This window comes from Taeniopygia guttata, chromosome 5 (genome assembly GCF_048771995.1).
Source record: "Taeniopygia guttata chromosome 5, bTaeGut7.mat, whole genome shotgun sequence".
In the NCBI taxonomy this organism is placed as follows: Eukaryota; Metazoa; Chordata; class Aves; order Passeriformes; family Estrildidae; genus Taeniopygia; species Taeniopygia guttata.
This window is the reverse complement of record NC_133030.1, coordinates 33575735-33595887: the sequence shown is the minus strand read 5'-3', so window position 1 is coordinate 33595887 and position 20153 is coordinate 33575735. Positions and strand designations below refer to the sequence as shown.

General features: G+C 37.7%; 1 protein-coding gene across 3 annotated transcripts; it reads right to left on the bottom strand.

The window, feature by feature from the left end:
- Positions 1 to 700: 700 nt before the first annotated feature.
- On the bottom strand, positions 701 to 19950 carry KATNBL1 (katanin regulatory subunit B1 like 1). Of its 3 annotated transcripts, none has more exons than XM_030274537.4 (10): positions 19798 to 19950; positions 11696 to 11823; positions 10870 to 10910; positions 10365 to 10644; positions 8837 to 8955; positions 8599 to 8649; positions 8426 to 8515; positions 7763 to 7852; positions 7297 to 7390; positions 701 to 5821 (listed from the first exon to the last, which is right to left on the bottom strand). In XM_030274537.4, exons 2-10 carry the CDS (start codon positions 11807 to 11809, stop codon positions 5789 to 5791), a joined length of 912 nt encoding a protein of 303 aa, XP_030130397.1. In that variant the 5' UTR covers positions 11810 to 11823; positions 19798 to 19950; the 3' UTR covers positions 701 to 5788. The 3 variants fall into 3 exon arrangements, with proteins under 3 accessions (XP_030130397.1, XP_072786234.1, XP_072786235.1); XM_072930133.1 differs by having other exon boundaries at positions 701 to 3129; XM_072930134.1 differs by lacking the exon at positions 19798 to 19950 and adding an exon at positions 19448 to 19679 and having other exon boundaries at positions 701 to 3129.
- Between the last annotated feature and the right edge of the window lie 203 nt (positions 19951 to 20153).

Below are 20153 nucleotides of genomic sequence, written 5' to 3'. Positions count from 1 at the left end.
CCACATTCATTGTAGCAATTTCATTGGAATGGAAAGAGCAGTTTTAGCTTCTTATAGCCAAGAGCTGCTAAGACTTCAATTCCTCAATAATCCATCATTCTACTTTTATCTAGACTAAGTAGATAATAGAACAGCTGATTCACATGAGAAAAGACAACTCAATAGTAATGAAATGTGCACTGTCCCAACAGTTGCCTGTATTGTGCAATTTCCCCATTTAGAACCAAGTATGCCATAGATTTCTTGTATGTGGCAACCCTCCTCTGAAACCCTCCTAAATTAAAAAACCCTTCCAAGAGAAGTTTGTCTCATGCAGAAGAAATGTAATGAAAGCCTGTTATCACAAAAGACAAAAAGATCTGCTATTTTTCTGAAGGTGGAATACTTACTGCACTAAGTCTTTAAATCCATAGAATATCTGAAATGCAAGATCCAAACATAATTTGGGCTTTTTGAAAGTGAAGTTCAATAAACTCAATTTGACAAAGAGACACCACAAATTACAAGAGCTATTTTAAATTGTCTACAGGTCACTTTAAAGTATGATAACTAGGGTACATATGTATTTCAACATTTGCACCTGTAAGAGCAGGCAGTTTTGGAATGTAACTTTATCTTGATATTTAGATTTGGGTTGTTTCACAATATACATAGTGCTTATGTAAAAAAGAAAGTATCAAGAATACAATTACAGTATCAGTAAAGTCCACTAGTTCTGTTTATTTCAAGCCTATACATACAGAAAACAACCTCCTTCCCAAATCCACAGGAAACTGTTATTTACAGAATGGTATTATAGAAGTCAGAAGCATATTTGTAAAAGCATTCTACCACACTTTGGCATCTATCACTTTCCAAAGAGGATTCAAACGGTTCTAAGCACTTAAATGAAATAATAAGTGAAGAATAAAAAGGTGGGAAAGATAAATGTGGTGTCCTTGTGTTTTGTTACAGCAAAGAACAGATGTTTGAGACCCCAACATTCAGTTGCTCATCTACACTACAGCACTCAAAGTAATGACTACCTGAATTGAAGCAGTGATCCCCATGAATCACAACCACCATGGAACACATTCAAACTGAAAATAGCAGATCTCATTTTACAGCAGCGATCAGCAGCCACAATCTACATAAAGAGATACACTACAAAACTCTTGTCAGTATAGAAACAAAAATATTCTAAGTTTGCAATAGTTGAAGACTAGGTGGATATTTCCATTTTATCCCTTTAAGGGACAGTGCTACATCTCCTGCCTCCTTTATGGCAGGTTAGTATCTGCATCCAGCTTAGTCTCAATGCAAAAAACAAGAACAGAAACAATACTGCAGCTACAGTTATTTAGAATGAAAGCACTTTATTTTTTTCCAATCAAGTTTGAAGTCAAATTTAGAGCAGTGAGTGCACACTTCGATTTGTAAGTATTAACAGAATTTGTGTGAAAAGTTTTAAAGATGGAAATTCTTCAGTTGCTTCTTACTGAATCATGTTAAAGAGCTAGCCCGGCGTTTTGTCTAGAATTCTCATCTTCCCCTCCTCACTTCTAACAAGACACACTCTTAGTATATTTAAAGTAGATGAGTAATAAATAACATCATTAAGTCCTAAAGAATACATGTGGAAAGGGGGAGAAAAATAGTTGCATTTAGTCTCATTCTGAGACATAAACCAAGTTATTTAACTCATAGAATAAGCATTGTTTAACGAAGGATAACATAAGCACTAATAACACAAGCATGCTCAATCTATTTTCTCTGTGAATCTTTATCTGTAGCCTACAATGATTACTGTGTGTAGGATGGTAGACTGAAGGCAAAAATTAGACTACACTGTCTGGCTTTTACCAAGGCTATTAGAAACTGCTTCATTTTTTCCCTTCACTAATGCAACATCAGCTCAGTATAAAGTTCCTCTCAAAAGAATCGACTGCTTTAATAAACTATAGCATTTGCATTGTGCAAAGCTGGAATAACTTCACACCAGTACCATAATTTGCATGATTTTGTATTCTGAAATAGTTGACTATGAACCACCAGTTTCACTTTGGACCAGAAAACTAGGCACAAAAATAGCTGCCAATCTCCACACTAAGACAGACATTCAGTCTTCTGTAGAACTGGAAGATCTGGCAAGATGAACAGGCAAAAGCAACCACTTGCTAGTCTAAAATGTAAGTGTCCCATAAGATACTTTCAGGTTTCCACACTAAGAATGTCCACTCTTTCAAGAACCACCCCCCCCCCCCCCCCAAAAAAAATCACAAATTAACACCGTAGCGTCCATCTTCAAGACCTTTATCTCTTAAATGCAAAATGAATAAAGACGTTTAACTCCAAACTTGCCTACTTCAGATGCCAGAAAATGAAAATACAGCCTGCTTTTAACGCAGTGGGGCTAATGTCACTCAGCACAGGGCACATGTACTTTCTCCTTTCCTACTCTCCCATCCCTCCTGCACCTCAAATATTAAAAAGCCTCTAAGAAAGCAACCTACAGGAGGGGGAAAAAATTATATAATTTTTATTTATATATTTATATCTCACTGCAGAGGGTAAGCTCTTGGAGGGCTGATGCTTTTTTTTTTTTTGTTTAATACCAGCAACAACTATTAAGGAATGTGGAACTGCCATACCTGTGTGATACATGAGAAGAGGACTCTTTCCTGAGAAAAAGGCACAGCTCCTTCAAAACAGAGACATACATAATCATTAAGACATGCTAACTTCTTCATACACAGCTAATTAATGGCATGGCTTTTTTCACCTCCACTCTTCAGCAATCTATAAGCAATACCTCCACTTGGCCACTTCCATTTACAAAATACTGGACTTTTTTTTTTCAGCCCTGCAGAAAGAGACAATTTGCCAGAAGGATTCTTTAATTTCAGTTTAGGGGATGGGCAAATCCTGGGTCACACTTAAAAGTACTCCTTCAGCAGAACAGCCTCAAGTACTTTCAGGGAACACCGAGGCAAAAGACAGTGTTTTTCAAAGACATCAGTTTCATATCAAGTAGTACAACACGAAGAACAGCTTTGTGGAGGCATCCTTCATCCTCAAGTACACACATGCTTCTGCATCACAAGAACACACAGGAAAAGGATTAATTCTGTCTGGATCTTCTGACACATCCTAGAAACAGCATTTTTAGAAAGTGAAAGATTAGCATTTATGCATGGGATAGCTCATTAAACTTAGTTCTTAGATTCACTGAGACAACAATAAAAATTTAGTGGAGTTACACAGCCGTTAAGTCATTTAACTCATGCCAACTTTGACTAGATATTATACATGTACATTCTGTAACAGTAAAACATTCCTAGCTATTTGAGAACTGAAGAGAATACAATAAGCTGAGTCTGAATATTAGTGTGAACAGTTTAAATTAATCAAGAACATGATGGAAAAAATAATTTCATATTACAGACACCTGAACCCTGTTCTTACAGTCTAGTAGCTGCCTGACAACAGTAAAAAATTCATTTAAAATAAGGCACAGATACTTATGACAATGTTTAATACTGTATTATTGATGCTGTCAAAATACAACTTTTGGCAGTTAAAAAGAATGCATTATTTTATTAGATATTCCTCAGTAATGATCCTCAAATCAATCTTACCTTGCCTCTAAAAGCACTGTCTACAGTGAGGATTTGGTAATTTTATGGCCACAGACAGCATTCATTATAAACTCATGTATCTAAATCTATACTCAAGATAGATTTTTAAATACTAGAGTATCCCTTTAATTAAATTACAACTATACTTTCTTATATTATCAGAAATAAATGGCCATGAGTTACTCTGTCTTTCAAAAAAATAATCTGAGCTTCCATAAACAGTATTCTCCTTGAGGAATAATCTAAGCAGTTCAGCAATTGCCATCCAAATGATGAAACTCGATTTTGTTACTTTTACATTTAAGCGTTCAATGGAACAGTGAAGTAATACAAGAATGTCGCCATACTATAGTTCCTTTAGATTTTTAATTGATAGGATTTTTCTAATGTTCTTGCTATCTCCAAACTTTCTGAGCATGAAATATCTCTAATGATACATAACAATTCTAGCAAAAAGACTGGCTATGTGTATGTCTCCACATTGTCCCACAAAGTCTGCGGTTTTGGGATGCCCCCAGAAACTCTTTGTAACTGACTGCCCTAGGAAATGCAAAACCTTTGGTGGTTTACAGAACAGTCAAATAACTAAAAGCACCAAGTTCTCATGCGAGATTTCTAGTTGGCCTTCAGAAGTCAGCAATAATGATACATAAACTAAATACAAAACTAAGCAACAGGAGCCCTGAAGTTATTGACCACTGCAGGAGTTTAAAATTCATTTATTTAATCTGTAAAGCAAAAACCACTTGAGGCTGTCAAAAGACTTTTCTCCTGCATGTCAATAAAAGTGCACATGCTTAATGCTAGGTATGAAAACAACCCTTGCAAGTACTTATTTTTAAGGAAGTAGTCTATTTAGTCATACATGCTGTGCATGTATACTTTTAAGTGAAGAGCTGGCACTTTGCAAGTTTTAATTGAAAAAGCGTGCTTCCTAATCACAGAATTAAAAAAGGCAACAGCAAGCCTAAGATTAAGACTCCCTCAGAGCTATTAAGATACAGCTTTTAAATTAAAATAGAACAGCATATCAATATTACAGTAAAAGTTTTTAGCTGTATTCTCAATGCTGTTGTTGGTATGAACTTGCCATCATTGATCAGGTTAGAACTTGATCAATTTTGCAAAAGTTCTTTGTCAGTTTCTTAAAGGAGGTAGTATAAAAAGGGTGTGATTTGAATAGCATGGCCTCACCTGGCTGTAAACATTTCAAACAAGATACATAAATATCCATGATAAAAAGTACTGTGGAAGAGATTATTCTAGAAATTGATTTTTTTGAACTTGAAAAGAAAAAACAGTAGATATATTTAATATATTTACTTATTTGCATGTAGTTTGAATGATACAGAACAAGATTACTGTGTTAAGAAATCCACATACAATATAAAAACATTTGTTAGACATAAATTCACCATTCTGCTGACATTTGCAATAACTGTTTACCCAAGCTTAACTTCAGGTATTTATAATATTTTTCATACATGAATCTTTGTATATGTGCAATGTTTCATTAACTACACATGTGAAACCCTGATTTTTGTAGTTTTTCATCACAATCGGAACATAATAGCTATTTGCATCTTAGCACATTGGCTTTTTGAAACACTAGTAATTAAGGCATCTCTGCTGTATAGTTTCTCAATAGTGCAAACAAAAACTGTCTTTAATAATTTCATTAAAACATAGAAGTACTTGAATATCCCAAAGTTTTTTGTATTTTATGTAATTGGAAGCTAGTTGTGCATTTTGGAGTTCTCTTGTGAAAGAGACATTTAAAAGCTCTTAATGCTGATTGCTTTTGTTGGTTCCTTATAACTGGTTCTGCTGTCTTGTCTTCACCGCAGTATAGTTCATCTTCTTTTATGCAATGATGTTGTAAGATACAGTAGCATTTAAAGGAATACCTAGTAACTGAGCAAATCCCAAATGCAGCAAAGGCATACAGTTTCCATAGTGCACTTTCACCTCACTGAAGTGAAAGTTGCTCCTACTAGACATTTTTCCACTTCAATGTGAAGTAGATTGTTAGGGTTTTGTTAGTGGTTTCATTAAACAGCTTGACAGTTCAGTTATCTTCTGCCAGTATTTCTCAAAAGGCTTTCAGCACATAATTCAGGGACACTTTAGGGGATTGTTTCACCACATAAGCACACTGCTTCCCCATCGTGTCAGTGTAGCTGCAATAAATAAGCATTTACATCCTAGAAGGAAAAAAGGAGAAAGTGTTTGTCACATAACTTATAGCTCTAACATCAACACTATGTCTGAAGCAGGGCAACTTCAGGACTATAACACAAGAATAATTATATCTGCCCACATTTCAGAACTAGCTGTCTTCACGATTACTTTTAATAATGTTTTCAATGACATTTCTTTATGACTAAAAAGCCTGCCAGAAGAGTAGGATTCGTTTTCAAAGCAATCAATTTCATCTGTTATTTCTCTGCTCTCTGCCTGAGCAGGAAAGATCATCATTATCCTATGATCATGTAGTTAAAACATGTTATCCCAACCCCTCCAACATTCTTGTACTACTTTTGCTCTGACTTGCTCAGTTGACTTTGGTCACAAGCTATCCTGATACACATTAAGAACGTAAAGGGAACCTGAACTCTAGAGAAACAAAATGACACTATCTATAGCTGCTATTCTAATCTAGCAAAGAACTAAAAAGTCTACATTACATGCTCTCATAGCTCTACCAAGTTGGGAGTTAGAACTCCGTTCTCCTGCATCCCTGCTGACTGAATTTCTGCAAGAATTTTGTAATTATCCTTGTAGGGACATCATAACTGAAGTTGCAGGTGCACAGCAATCCCAGAAAAAAAGGAAAGTTTACTTGTTTGATACATCAAAGTGATCAGTTCTGTAGGCACAGAATTAAAGATTCCCAAGAACTCCTTAAGATTTAAGTAAAAGATGCAGTTTTTAAGTTCTTTTCAAGTTCACTCAAATCCCGCACACAACCAACTGTCAGCTGCAACTCTTTTCTCACTGTCTACCTTCATCACATTCCTCCACCTGGAGAGATTTCTATCTAGTGTAACTTTCGGTGCTCAATCTCAGTAAGCCATGTTTATAGAGATGAGCACAAACAGCAAAACATGCATCTACATGGACACCCTCATTATGTTACTCATACCACAACCTACTGAAAAATGCAAGCAGGGGTTCATCTTAGATAGACAGGCTCTTCTGCTCACCACAAATTCACCATTTCCTAAGCATTAGGCCAGCAATAAGCTTTAGAATTTAATATGTTGTCATTTGCCCCTGTCACCTGAAGAGCAAATATCAATGCCATTCCTGGGCTAAGACTCTCCATTACACTTACAACAATGGGTACAACAGATCTAAGAGAAAACATCTGTCCCTTCCACAGTCTACCTACCCAAATGATCCCTTTTTCACATCCATCTCAAAGTTCATTACTGTTAGCTACTTTGTTAATACGGAGATGCTTAAGGATAATTATAATTTTAATCCACAGAACTATCATAGGGAAACAACTCTAGATTTCTGTAAAAACCATGCAATACATTTGAGAATTAGCAGTAACTAAAGTAAAAGTGTTTCTGTCCAACCACAGTTTAGCCTAAGTAAAACAAGAGGAATACTGTAAGTGATACAACCATGTTTATTACTAATCACAACCAGAACTGGAACCAGAACTTACCTTAGCTATATTACCAGTATATCCTGGAACCAGAGTAAGATGATTCTCCTGTTCCCACAAAATACTTAGCTGTTGCTTTAAAATATGAATGTTTCTGAAAGAGAATGAACATTGCTTTATAACACAGGTAGTACATTTCAGTAGTCTTTTACTAAAATGAATTATTAATACTGCATATAGACTTAGCCTATACAATAGATGGTGCCACAAGATCTAAAAAATTTTGATTCAACTTCTACAGAATTTGTATAATCCCTGATATGATTACGTCCTACATGTATTAAAACAGTAGCAAAAAAACCCCCAAAACAGTAACTTAGCTATCCTTAGAATACTTTTAAGCTTTAACTTTAAAATAATAAGTTTCCCTTTTGTACGCAAGTTGTGCTCTTACTGATCAAAATTAAAACAGATTGAGATTAAATAGGCTACAGAAACACTTTTAAATATTAAATACTATACTCACCCATCTTCTGTTTTTTCTGTATGTGCAGATAGTTCTGACCACCATCTTTTAATGACAGCCTGAAGCCAGTTTAAACCCACTATCACATATCTGTAACAACACATTTTATTATTATTATTATTATTATGCATTTCCCTGTTCCTGCAGATTATCTACAGGTCAGACAAAGTGTTGAGATAACTTTGTAAGCAATTTAGAAAGCAACACATTTTCTACTCTGGATGAAGAAAAATCTAGACAAATTGGCAAGTTTAAATACTTGCTTACACTTGCAATGTCTAAGTGGTAGCCTGAAGTGTTAGCCTTTTTCTTGTTGAAAAAGTAGAGGAAAACTCTACCTTGATTACATGTTATATAAAGCATACTAAAACCTCAGCGCTATTCTTTTTTACTGTTTAGGATAAATAAATCTGCATAAGGGCAAAGCCAGTCCTCTCCCCCAAGTCCCTAACGTTGCAGAAAAGAATTTCTGCACTGCTGTTTTGTTAAAGGATAAAGGTTCAGATGACAGCTTCCATTCCAGAGCCTTCTCATTTCCTGAGAAAGGCAGAGCAGGGAGAAGGGGCAGAGAGAACAAGAGTCAGAGGATTAAAAAGCCTTGATTTCCAGGGCTCTGCCTAGCCAGGAAGTAATGCTTCAAAAAAATCCCAAGCTGATACTTACTCTTCGTATTTGCTTTTAAGCAGAGATTTCACTAAAGGCAAAAGATCTACACAGCAGCCAACTGAAACATATGGTTTTTCTTCCTGTAAACTTAAAAACAAGATGTTTCAGAAGTGCTTGAACTTCAGTATGGTTATAAGCAGGTTCTACTCCCCACTTTTTTCTGTTTGTACCTGTTCGTAAGCACAGGAAGGCAGTCTACTACTACTCCAAGATCCTGTATCCTAGAAACATTAAGAATAAAATCAGAAGCGTTACTTGTAGATCCTACTAGTAGTAGTAGATGTATATGCTTTCACTATGATTCAGAAAGTGTAACTAAGTCACAACATTTACAGAACTGCTAAAAATAGTGTGGCATATTTGAGATTGCTGCCATTTTAAGGATAAAAAAGAAGAGACTTATTTTACCTCACTAAGTAGGCTACCAGTTCACTTATACTTCTCCTTCTCCAAAAGGTTAAAGCTACGTTCAGTCTCAGATTCCTGCTGAAAAGAACTTGAGCCATAGTTTCATGGTCCTGAGAAACCTGCATGTTTTTAAAAATATAAAAAGTTGCCACAATTTAAGTAGCCAGTGATAAAACAATAACCTACTCAAATATAATCTGGTATATGATAATACACTTTTCTACGTGTATGTTGATGAGTCTGTTTTAGAAATTTATCTAAGAATAGGCTTAAACCCATAAATTTCTCTTGGGGGCACAAAAATATTAGACCTACTTTACACAAAAGCTGCGAGAATAAGGTTTGTACCTCTTTACCACCTAGGACAGGTATCTAATAATTAAAATGAGCATTCGTGAGCATCAACCTATAATTCTCACCAACTCTAAGAATTTTTTACTTAGATGATTATTAATTTTGACACAATTTAGACATGAGTAATTACATGTATTATTCTGAATCCGACAGAAGAGGTTCATTTCTGAAAAAGCCTGTCCTCTGAATAAAGTTCAGGCATTTTAATTAATTAGACCTTGGATTGGAATGAACACTGCAGAGCCACACACATCTCTCAACCAGTTAAATACTCATTTGTGACCAGAGGCCAGTAATCTGCTCCTTAGCTTCTCAGAAAATCAATCTTCCCATCTTCATTTCTTTACCCATCTTTCTGCAGCCTCTTTATTGTAGCTATTCTGCTCTTTTCTTGAAACCATCAAATTAAGCAGTGCAGAGGTGCTGCAGACTTGCACCTTCAGCCCACTGGCCTCTCCGGGCTCTGCTCACAGGAGCCCACATTTACAGCACTGTGACAAGACTGAATGGTGATAGTTTCTGATCTTATCTTCCCTGCCATGCCTCACCTTAAACACATGCAAGCCTCGAGGAGTAACAAAAATCTATTGTGACAGAAATGCAAACTTCAACATTAAGGGCCTTAAATGGCCATCATTGTCATAAAATCAATTTAGTTTAAATATCTGACCTTTTAGACAGTTCCAGAATCCCTACAAACATCCACTAGGTTTCCGCAACCAACCCTAACAAGAAATAAAGCTCATACAAACACTTAAGTTAGTTTTGCACAAAGTTGATAGTGCTATTGAAAATTGTCCTAATCTACCTCACCAGTTTATTCTCATTCATATACTAATTTATAAACTTCTATAAACACACTCATGGACACGTGTCCTGCCAGTTCATGAAACCTAAGCAGGTCAAAGCAATGTTTTCCTTGGTTCTGGTACAATTTTAAACCAGTCAGGTCTGGCAGATCGGAGCTTCTGACCTGACACAAATATGAAGTGGCAGGACTATTACTATTGCATCTGCAATATTACAACTGCATCACCACAAATAGACAGACTGCAAATCACAAGACCTGATATTTGCAGAATTGAAGAAAATTAATGGAAAGAAAGAAAACTTTCAGACCTAATTACTATAAACACTTATTTTTTAAACTGAAGTTTCTTCAAACTCTACCCACCTCTGAAAAAAATGCGCTGTATTTGGACGAGGGGCCTTCTGTTTGAGACGAGCCAGAGTCACTAGAATTCAGCAAGTGTGTCCGACTGCAGTGAAGTTTTGCTGGCAGATTCCCTGCACAAGCCAGTTCATTTTCTTTATTTGCCATGTCACGGCCCCTAGATTTAGGGCTCAGTTTCTTTCTGTAACAAGGCTTTGGAGTATAACAATGAACTTTCCTTTTACAATATACCACTTTGAAGAGAGAGAGGGGACTGGTCACTGTTTTTCCAACCGTTACTCTGCAATAATAAAGCACTACTTTAGTAAAGGTTGATCCAAACCAAATAAATTGCATTACTATGTTTATACATATTGAATTCAGCAGTAAGCTTTCAAGTTATTGAAAATATTTTTCCTCCAATACATTTTAATGACTCTAGGGTTTTTAGAAGTCATGCCACCAATATTCTTCTCTATTTTTATTATTGTAGAGACTCAGATATCACACAGCACAGCCCTCCTACCTGTTAGTGTATGAAGCCAGCTGTTTTGGAGATTTCTTACCCTGGAAGAAAGGAAATAGAGAAAAAAAAAGCCAGATTACTATAAAGGGTCAAATGCTCCCATCTATACTACTTAGCATCAATGGTAACATTTAGATTGTGCACATCAGCAAGATAATGTTAAGATCTTTTTTTGGTAACACTGGTCATAAAATGCTAGTTTTAATACAAAATTTCAATAAACAGAGGATATTGATATCTTTACCACTGTTTGAAGAGGTCTTACAGTAAGTTTGCCTCTCCAGTGCTTCCTCTGTACTCCACTGTCTTACTCTTCAGCCAGTAACACAGGTAAGAGGTTATAAAAACTACTTTTGATAGCAAGAATCCAGTGAAAAATCTATGTGCTACCAACGTGCTAAATGAATCTGTATAATTATATGACAGATCTATTTCAATGAATGAATTTCACCTACTCCACCTCTCACTTGTACCATGTACCTCGCTTGGCAAGAAAGAACTTTTTCATGACAGAATTCCTGTATTGAAACATTTTCGGCTAGATTGCAGAAAAGCACGCATGAGTAAGACTGCATCAGTACCTACAGCTCATATGGATGATACAATGCACTGATCTGTGCAGCTGCTGCCTGTATCTATTACAGCATACAGTTTTCATAATATAACTGCTATATAAACAATTTAAAATTTTACTGCACATCTAAATATCAAATGTTTAGTAGTGCTGTGCTTCTAGATTTAGACTGCTCAGTACTATAAAGTTGTTTAAATCTTCACTTTTCTCAGAGGACATAAAACAACTCAACGAACAACACAAATAGCTTACCTCCTTCATGATCTTTTTAGTGGAAGAAGAGATTCTTTTTCTGGGGAGATCAATGGGATGACCTTCAATAAGCAATACTTTCTGTTTTTTAACATTGTGAGCTTCAGATGCCATAATCTCTCAAATCCCTGTTCTCAAGGAAAAGATATTTAGTTGTATTTTCTAAACATTCTGTCATATTTCTTCAAATGCAGCTAGCAACAGTAGAATTCAACTATTTGCAAGATCTTCCATCCTAGATATAACCCAAGACATTATCCTTTAGTGCATGTTAGCTGGAGGCCTTATTATTAGTACGTTGAGAATTTCGAATTTCATATTTAGCTTTCAAGAAAGAGAAAGCAAAACCAAAATCACCCCAAGAAACAGAGGTAGAGATTTTGTTTTCACACTAGTTTCTACATCTGCACTGAGGGGTGCCATACAAACAAGAATTCATGTAAATAATAGGGCAATTTATGAAACTCTTTCCTCATACTATGAATTTCATCTGCCATCTAGAGAAAAATAATTGGTTTCACATCTGTTTCCAAGTGCAAAAGGCAGCTAAAGAACTGATTCTTGTTTTTCAGGAAGAAAGCATGCTTCATCAAAATAACAAAGGTTAAAAACAAAAAGTGAAACATCTTCCCCTTAGTTTACTGGCAAATGTACATCCCCCCTCCTATTTTTGTCAAAGCAGTGTTTTGGTCATTTCTCATACTAAAATTCACAAATTTAATTTATGCCTAAAGTCCTTTGTCTTGAAGTATGCAAGTATTTATTGCATAAGATTCAACACCAAGATTGAGACAGCTGTACACATGATTTTGCATCTTTTGTAACTGATCAGAAGGTCCATTGCTTGAGACTAGGTTCAACTACTACATCATCATAGAGGCATTATTTTTGAAGTGTTTTAGCAAGACATCCTACACAACTTTTAAAAGACAACCACTTGCTCCAATATTACTGGCTTTTCCCTAAAACGTACCTGGTCTCAACATGAGTGCTCCAATCTCTCCCCTCAATCTTTAGGAGCAGCCCTATCCCATTTACTCTATGTAGCAGATTTATGCCACATTAAGAACTTCAGCATTTAAAAGACTAAGACACTGAGCACTGAATAAGCCAGATGGGAAACAGCTTATTAGCCAGAAGATCCATGCAGCAGCTAAAGGCCATCAAATGAAACAAGCAGGTGGCAGGCCCAAAACAAGACAGATGCTATATTCAGGCACATTAAAATCCCTGTTGTAGGGTACAGTGGAAGAAAAAAAAATTCTTCAGATGTTCTGGTATTCTTTAGAATTGAATCAGCACTTAAGAACTTCACTTGAGATGCCTCTCTCAAAAACTGAGTATTTACTGACAGAATCCCTTACCCTGTACCACAGGAACACGGAGCCCTCAGACTACTGCAAGAACTGCAAATGGCAGCATTATTTAGGGCAATATCTTTAATAGCTGGTGGCCAATATTTTTCCAGATGTCAGTCTGGCTTAAGACTGGTTCATTAACTTAATTTTTTCATACTATGAGAGAGTGATGAGGAGTGATCACTTTGTTAGCTCTCCACACTTCCCAGTTCTTCCACACAGGCCTGTAAATGAACTTTTCTCTGAAGCTTAGAAAAAACCTAACATAAACACCTTTTCCTCTGCTTATCAGACTAGTTAAAACCATTATTTGGGCTCAAAATGGGCTGTATATTAAAATTTTAACTTGGAACATAACACAAAGGCATATGCTGAACAATTTGACTTTTAAAGAAAAACTGAACAATCCTAAAATCCAAACATCATCCTTTTATTCAGGCCAGTGAGGAAAAGGACTTGGAAAAAGTATTTTTTTTTTCTTCTATCCACTGTTTGAGAATAATACTGAGAGGAAAGCAATAAACTAGAATATTAGGGGGGACAACCTCCAAGCACCAGAGTTAAAACCTACAGCCACCTCATAAGATGCTAAAAAATCCCTAATCTCTGTTGCTGAAGAATAATTTTTATGACTACTCTCGTAACACATTATCACCTTACAATTCTTCATGCCTAACAGTGACTGTTCCTTATTCATCCTTGTTTAATAAATCATCTCAATTTACCCTCATGTTTCACACTAAGCAGTACACAAGAATCTGATTACTAAAATAAATTACAGCACTATATAACTAGAATACTTTTTGCTTAAAAGAAGTGTAAAATATTAGAAGGCTAGAAAGAAGTGTCTTACCAAGGAAATTCAATTAGCATATCCATTTTTAATATTGAGCTCTAAAGAGCATCTAACATCTCAAAATACCCAAACTGGAGCTATCCAAACTGGAGAGAGAGGACTCTGCATGGAAGGAAGTTCCTTACAAAAGGTTGCATGTGTCCAGGAGAGAGAGCATTTTACACTCCAACAAATCTGACATAAGAATATTGTTCCCCAGCCTCCCAGTTGAAACAGAATGAAACAACAGAACTATTTATTCTTTCCTTAAAAATTGGTAAAAGAAATTCTAAAGGCCAAAAGATTATCAGATATAATGTAACCTCTGATTAAGCAAAGTAAAATCCTTTTGTATGACTTCACTATCCAACAGTTTAAAGAGGTTTCCATAGTTTAACCTGTTGAGGGTCTCCGATTATGCAGAAATAGCAGTGAACATTTAAGGAGTAATGAAACTGCTGTTTTTTTATTTCCCTTGGAGCTGACAAAGCACCTAAAGAAAACACATGTGGAAAACACAGTCAATATTTAAAGAGCCTCAATGAAGATCCAGACTGACATCTCTGTTGCACTAATTAGTAAACAATGTAATCAAGAACAGACTTAGTGGACACAAACAAATAATATAATGGGAAAGATTCAGCCTGGCTATCACTAAGGCAACACAGCCTGGAAAAGAGAAGGCTCCAGCGTGACCTCATTGTGGCCTTCCAGTACCTGAAGGGGCTACAGACAACAGGAGAGGGACTTTTTACCAGAGCATTTGTAATAGACCAAAGGATAATAGCTTCAGACTGAAAGAGGGCAGGTTTAGATTGGCTATTAGGACAAAATTCTTTACTGAGAGGGTGGTAAGGCACTGGAACACATTTCCTAGAGAAGTGGTTGATGCCTTGTCCCTGGAAGTGTTCAAGGCCAAGTCAGATGGGGCTTTGAATAGGTTGGCCTAGTGGAAGGTGTCCTTTCCTTCCCATGGCAGGGAAATTGGAACTAGAAAATCTTTAAGGTCTGTTCTAACCCAAATTATACAATGATTCTGTGAAGTCCTGCTCTGCAAAATTAATGGAATTTATTAAGAGTACGGGGTCGTACAACATGGATAAGGGGCAACTAAAGGATAGACTCTATTTGAGTTTTCAAGTTCCCCACTTAAATCTTGAGGAAACTAAGCAACCAACTGAAAAAAAGGGAAAGCTCTTGCATGCACAAGTATCTCAGGAACAGCCATAAACTGTCTAAGCAGTTTCCACATCGCAGAAAATCACCTCCAGATCCCTGGGGAAAACCTGCATTGGTTTATGCTGTTCAGTATCCTCAGAAGTTACCTCACAAAAGGGGATGAAGACTATTAACAACACAAAGTCATACCAGTGAAGATAAGGGCTAACTGAAGAACTGAAGAAAGACTATAATGTATAATAAGCAGAAGCAATACTTATAGATTAATATAAAGCAAAGCCTATGTATCTGCAGGTAGGAGAAAATTCTGGGCTCCACTGGAATCACAGTCTCTGAGCTAGTAACTGCTACCCACAACAATATCTGGACATAGAACAATTTACTTTCGATCAGTTGGACTGTTTAATGCTCCATGTGGATCAACAAATAGTTAGAAAAATAAGAAGACCACTATTGTGACAGTGTACAGAACTAATTTGTGCCTGTATTTCAAATACTGAGAGCAGGGTTAGTTAACGTTCTTTAAAAACAAAATTCCAACCCTAAAAAGTCAAAAAAACTTCTGAGTAAAGTAAAAAACAGCTAAGACAAAGGCAAGTTAAAAATACATGGAATATCTTTCATATACTTAACAACTGATTAGATCAGCCTCTTCAGTCTGGGGAAGAAGCTACTTATAGCCAACAGGGGAAATAAGACAAAGGCCTACAAAATGAATGGGTCAGAGAAGCTGCATAGAGATTGTGCCCCCAATATAAAAATAAAGGGTCAAAAGACAATAGCTGAAGATCAGATCAAAACTAACAAGGTTAAACTGTGTGCAAATTATGATCAACCTGAACTTGCCACAGGATGTTGTGGACCCAAATGTTTTACATGGGTTCTAGGACAGACTGTGCAAATACATTTAAAAAAAAAAAAAAGACCAGAAATTATTAAATTCAGATACACAACCCATGTAGTCCAAACAGAGAAGAACACAAAAAGAGTCTGGTGTATATATATATAAACCTAACAGTGCTATAATAAACTCAGTCAACATCTTAAGAAACCAGCTTTGAAAGGCTTAGTAGCACCTAGGAAAATGCTGGCTGGCCAGCAATTACAAAGATGAATGCTACAGGATGAAAGGCACTTTACATGGCTCTTCACAACTTTGATTTCCTATTTGCAGTCTGGTATCATCTAGGGATAGCTAATTAGACACTACAGCCCCCTGTAATTTTGGGATATACACAGAGGGTTCTTAAACTGGAATTAGATACTAATTTGTACGAGTCAAGCAATCTATACCTTAATGTCTTTAATTTCTGACTTTTCCCTTGTGATGACCACAGTTGTATTCGATCAAGACAATCTGCTATACAATGTCATTGCGGCCAATGCATTTTCCTCACTCTACAAACTTTAAAAATTAAACTAAGGATAGAATGCATGTCCCTACAACTCTGCCTCAGTCCATCGTACAATCTTCAACTGCTTTACAAGTGAACAAGGTAGACTGCAAATCTGAACAGAGATGTATGATTTCATCAGGATGACAGAATCAAATTCCACCAATTTCCCCTATACAGCGGGTGATTTCTGACAGCAGGCGACCATCTTCCCTTCTCCCTCTTTTATTCTCTTCAATCTCCAGTAAGCAGAAGGACTAAAGTAATAGCAGCCATGTCTCCTGAGAATAAGCTGGTTTGTCCCTACAGTCAACAGACAGTACCTGTGCGAAGTTTTCTTGATGGTTCTACTGGTATTTTCTATCTCTGATCTCTCCCATATGCAATAAAACTCTTCAGGTCATACCAGAATTAGGCAAAGAAATCAGCACTAACAGGCTTTCAAGTGCATATCTGTCCAAGGCAAGTATTAACAACTCTGCCACTCCCTCCCATGTCCTAAGTTCTGGGCACGGCCCCCAGAGAGGGACAAACTCTTCTTGGCACATTATGTAATCTACATGCATATCAACATAATATAATTTTCTTACAGAACACAGGCTGCCATACTTTACATGGCAGTAAGGAAAACGTAAAATAGTTAGATCTCTTAAGTCATCAGCAATACCTTTTAAAACACACACTCTTCCATCCTATTCCTTGTCCAAATTCTTAATAGCTACTTTTTCCTGCAGCATTCCCCATGCACTAGCCATGGGAAATGCTCCTGTGATATTCCTCCACCCCACAGTAGCCCAACTGCAAATTCAAGGATGACAATATTAAACTCAGATGAAAAGCCTCATTAATCATTACTCCCAAGGAAGAGAGCACATGCTTTGAAAGCATTCCAAATAGGTATGCATCAGGGTCAACTCATTTAACTGGCTATGATCAGATTTACAATGGTCACAAGAAACTTCCAAGAATGGTTATTTCAAATTTACTTCCAAAAGGGTAATTTGCTTACAAAAATAAATTAGCACTATCTTATGATGTAGAAGTGATTTTGCAAGCTTGGCATAACTTCCTTTCATTTTAGCTCTGATAAATGTTACAGAATCCACGTGTCTTTGTTTTAGAAGGCTTCCACATCCTTTGCATATGAAACAGTTTGTTTTTTCCTAATTCCTTTTTTAGTAATTGATGTACTCACCAGCTGTTAAAAATTGAGTTTTCTTAAAAAGAGGAAGTGGCATTCAGATTTTAAGGAGTATGTTAATGCAAAATTTTTCTGCAACATTATAAAGAGTGGTATATGCCAGCAGAATACAAGAGTGGTATATGCCAGTTTTTTAATGTGCTACACTTGTCAGGGCATTTGTTCCAGATGTTGATAAAAACTACAGGAATTTCCCTAAATTTGCAGTAAATAAAAATACCATTTGAACAACTAATTATGGTAAATTAGCTTATACCTAAGATTTAAGCTCATTTTCCTCTTACATATGAAATTTGTATGTGGCCCACTGTTAGTCATAATGAACCTCCAAAGATATCACAAGTCACAGCTCATCCAAGTTTAGTGAGGATGAACCCAGGTGTGCATTAGCTCTCCTTGTGGAAACAGCCCAGGAGTCTAATAACTGAACCTTACTTACATTTTCTACCAAAAAAAAAAAAGAAAAAGAAAAAGTAAAGAACTCAGTTTTCTGCATCTGGAGGTACCATTTACAGGTATGTAAAGGTGCCATAAAGTAACAGCAGCTCTCAGTGGTTAAGTCCTTTCTGAAGTCGTCTTTCACTAACGAAAAGATACTTCTACCTGTTGATCTTTACTTATGAACACTCTGGTGACAATAAGTTTGAAAACGTTTTATAACTGAGAGATGTTAAAAAAACTTTTATAAACATTATAAAATAAATAAATTTCCACAACACTAAAGCTTCCACATTAATGTTTTACACAACTCTTTAAGAAACTACACATGAAATTAAATATAGCAATTTCTTCTACCATTTATTGCTCAACCCAAAGAGTTTTAAAAAACTGCAACAAGAATGTTGAACTCAAACCCAGAGACAGACATACTGACAAATCCCTCAAGCACCAGATTTGGTGGAGGCTAAGGAAGTATTCACTACATGCCCACCTGGCTGAACAGTCTGTCACACAACTTTCACATGGCTTTTTATGCTACCCTCAAATACATTCCTATTATTGACTGTAGTCTGTTTACAGCATTTTAAAAAACTTTCTTCATTTATAGTCAAATGTCTTACCCTAGGACCAACACACAGTAAAAGCGGGTATGAAGTGATATATATATATATATATATATATATATATATATATATATATATATACGTGGCTGTAAGAATATATGCGTATCAGCATATTGACATACACTTTCTAATATACATACAAAAAATACCTTCATAATGTAATTTTTAACATAATGAAATTCTGAGTTTTAAAGTTTAGGAATTCAAATAAATTCTAATTTTAGTTCAAGAATGTCTTCTTTCCTATCAGCAAGGCCAAAGAGGCACAAACCTGCCTTCTGTTACGCTTTAATTCTACTAAATGTGGGTAACTATATATTTTAATAACTTCCCTGATTACAGCCAGAGTAAAAGGAAGAAAAAACAGGGGAACAGGAAAAGCAAAAATGATGTTCCAAGAAGAGATGGACGAAAGCTGCTTTTAAGCAAACAGACTTAACCTTTCTCCAAAGCAGAGCATGTTACAAAAACAGAAACAAAAGATTTCCAAGATCATCACCTAATCTCTCCTTAAAAGAGCTCTCTATTCAAAATATCTTCGTTTTAAACCTGCATGCAAAACCATCCAGCCCAAGGCTGAAAAAATAATTTGAAGCCTTTCGAACAAAGTAATTAATGCAGGATCTGATCTTCAAGCACATAAGGTCCCCCCTCACCCCCCCGTCCTTCCCCCTGGAATCTGTCACACCCAAGAAATTAAATCCGTCAGCAGGCCTCACACCCAGCTTGTTGTCCTCCCTGTCGGCAGCCCCAGAGCCTTCCCCGCTCTCCTGGCACGGACCCGCCGCTGCACGCGCCTGCCTCCAGCTGGGGCTGCTGGCACCATCTTAGAGAGAGAGGCACCCCAGCGCCAGAGCTCGCTGCCCGGAGCCGGCGGGCACCGCGCACGGCAGGCACGGAGCGGCTCGGGGAGGCACGGAGCGATCCGCGCCGCGCACTGCCCGCGGCCCCCGCCGCCGGCCCGCCCGCCCGCCCGGCGCGACGCCGCGGAGCCGCGCCCACTCCCGGCGGGGCAGAGCGCGGCCCCGCCGCGACGCCCCGGCTGCGGACGGCCCCGCGGCAACTACTCACCCGCTGCTCATGTTCGGGGCCGGGCCGGGCGGAGGAGCGGCGGGAGCGCTACTGCCGGGGCCCGGCGCCCCGAGCCTGCGCCATTCAAACGCCGCCGCGGTGCACGCCGGGCCGCGCGCGCCGCGCCACGCCCCGCCACGCGCGCCGCGCGGCATCGCGGCGCCCTCTGCCGGCCGCGGCCTCGCGCCGCGCCCCGCCCCGCCCCGCCGCGCGCTGCCTGCGTCACTGCGTCACTGCGTCACTGCGCGCGGGGAGCGCCGGAGAGCCCGGGAGGGAGCCGGGGAATGACGGAGAGCCCAGGGATAAAGCGGCCGGGAGGGAGCCGGGGAATGCCGGATGATCCCGGTGATGGAGCA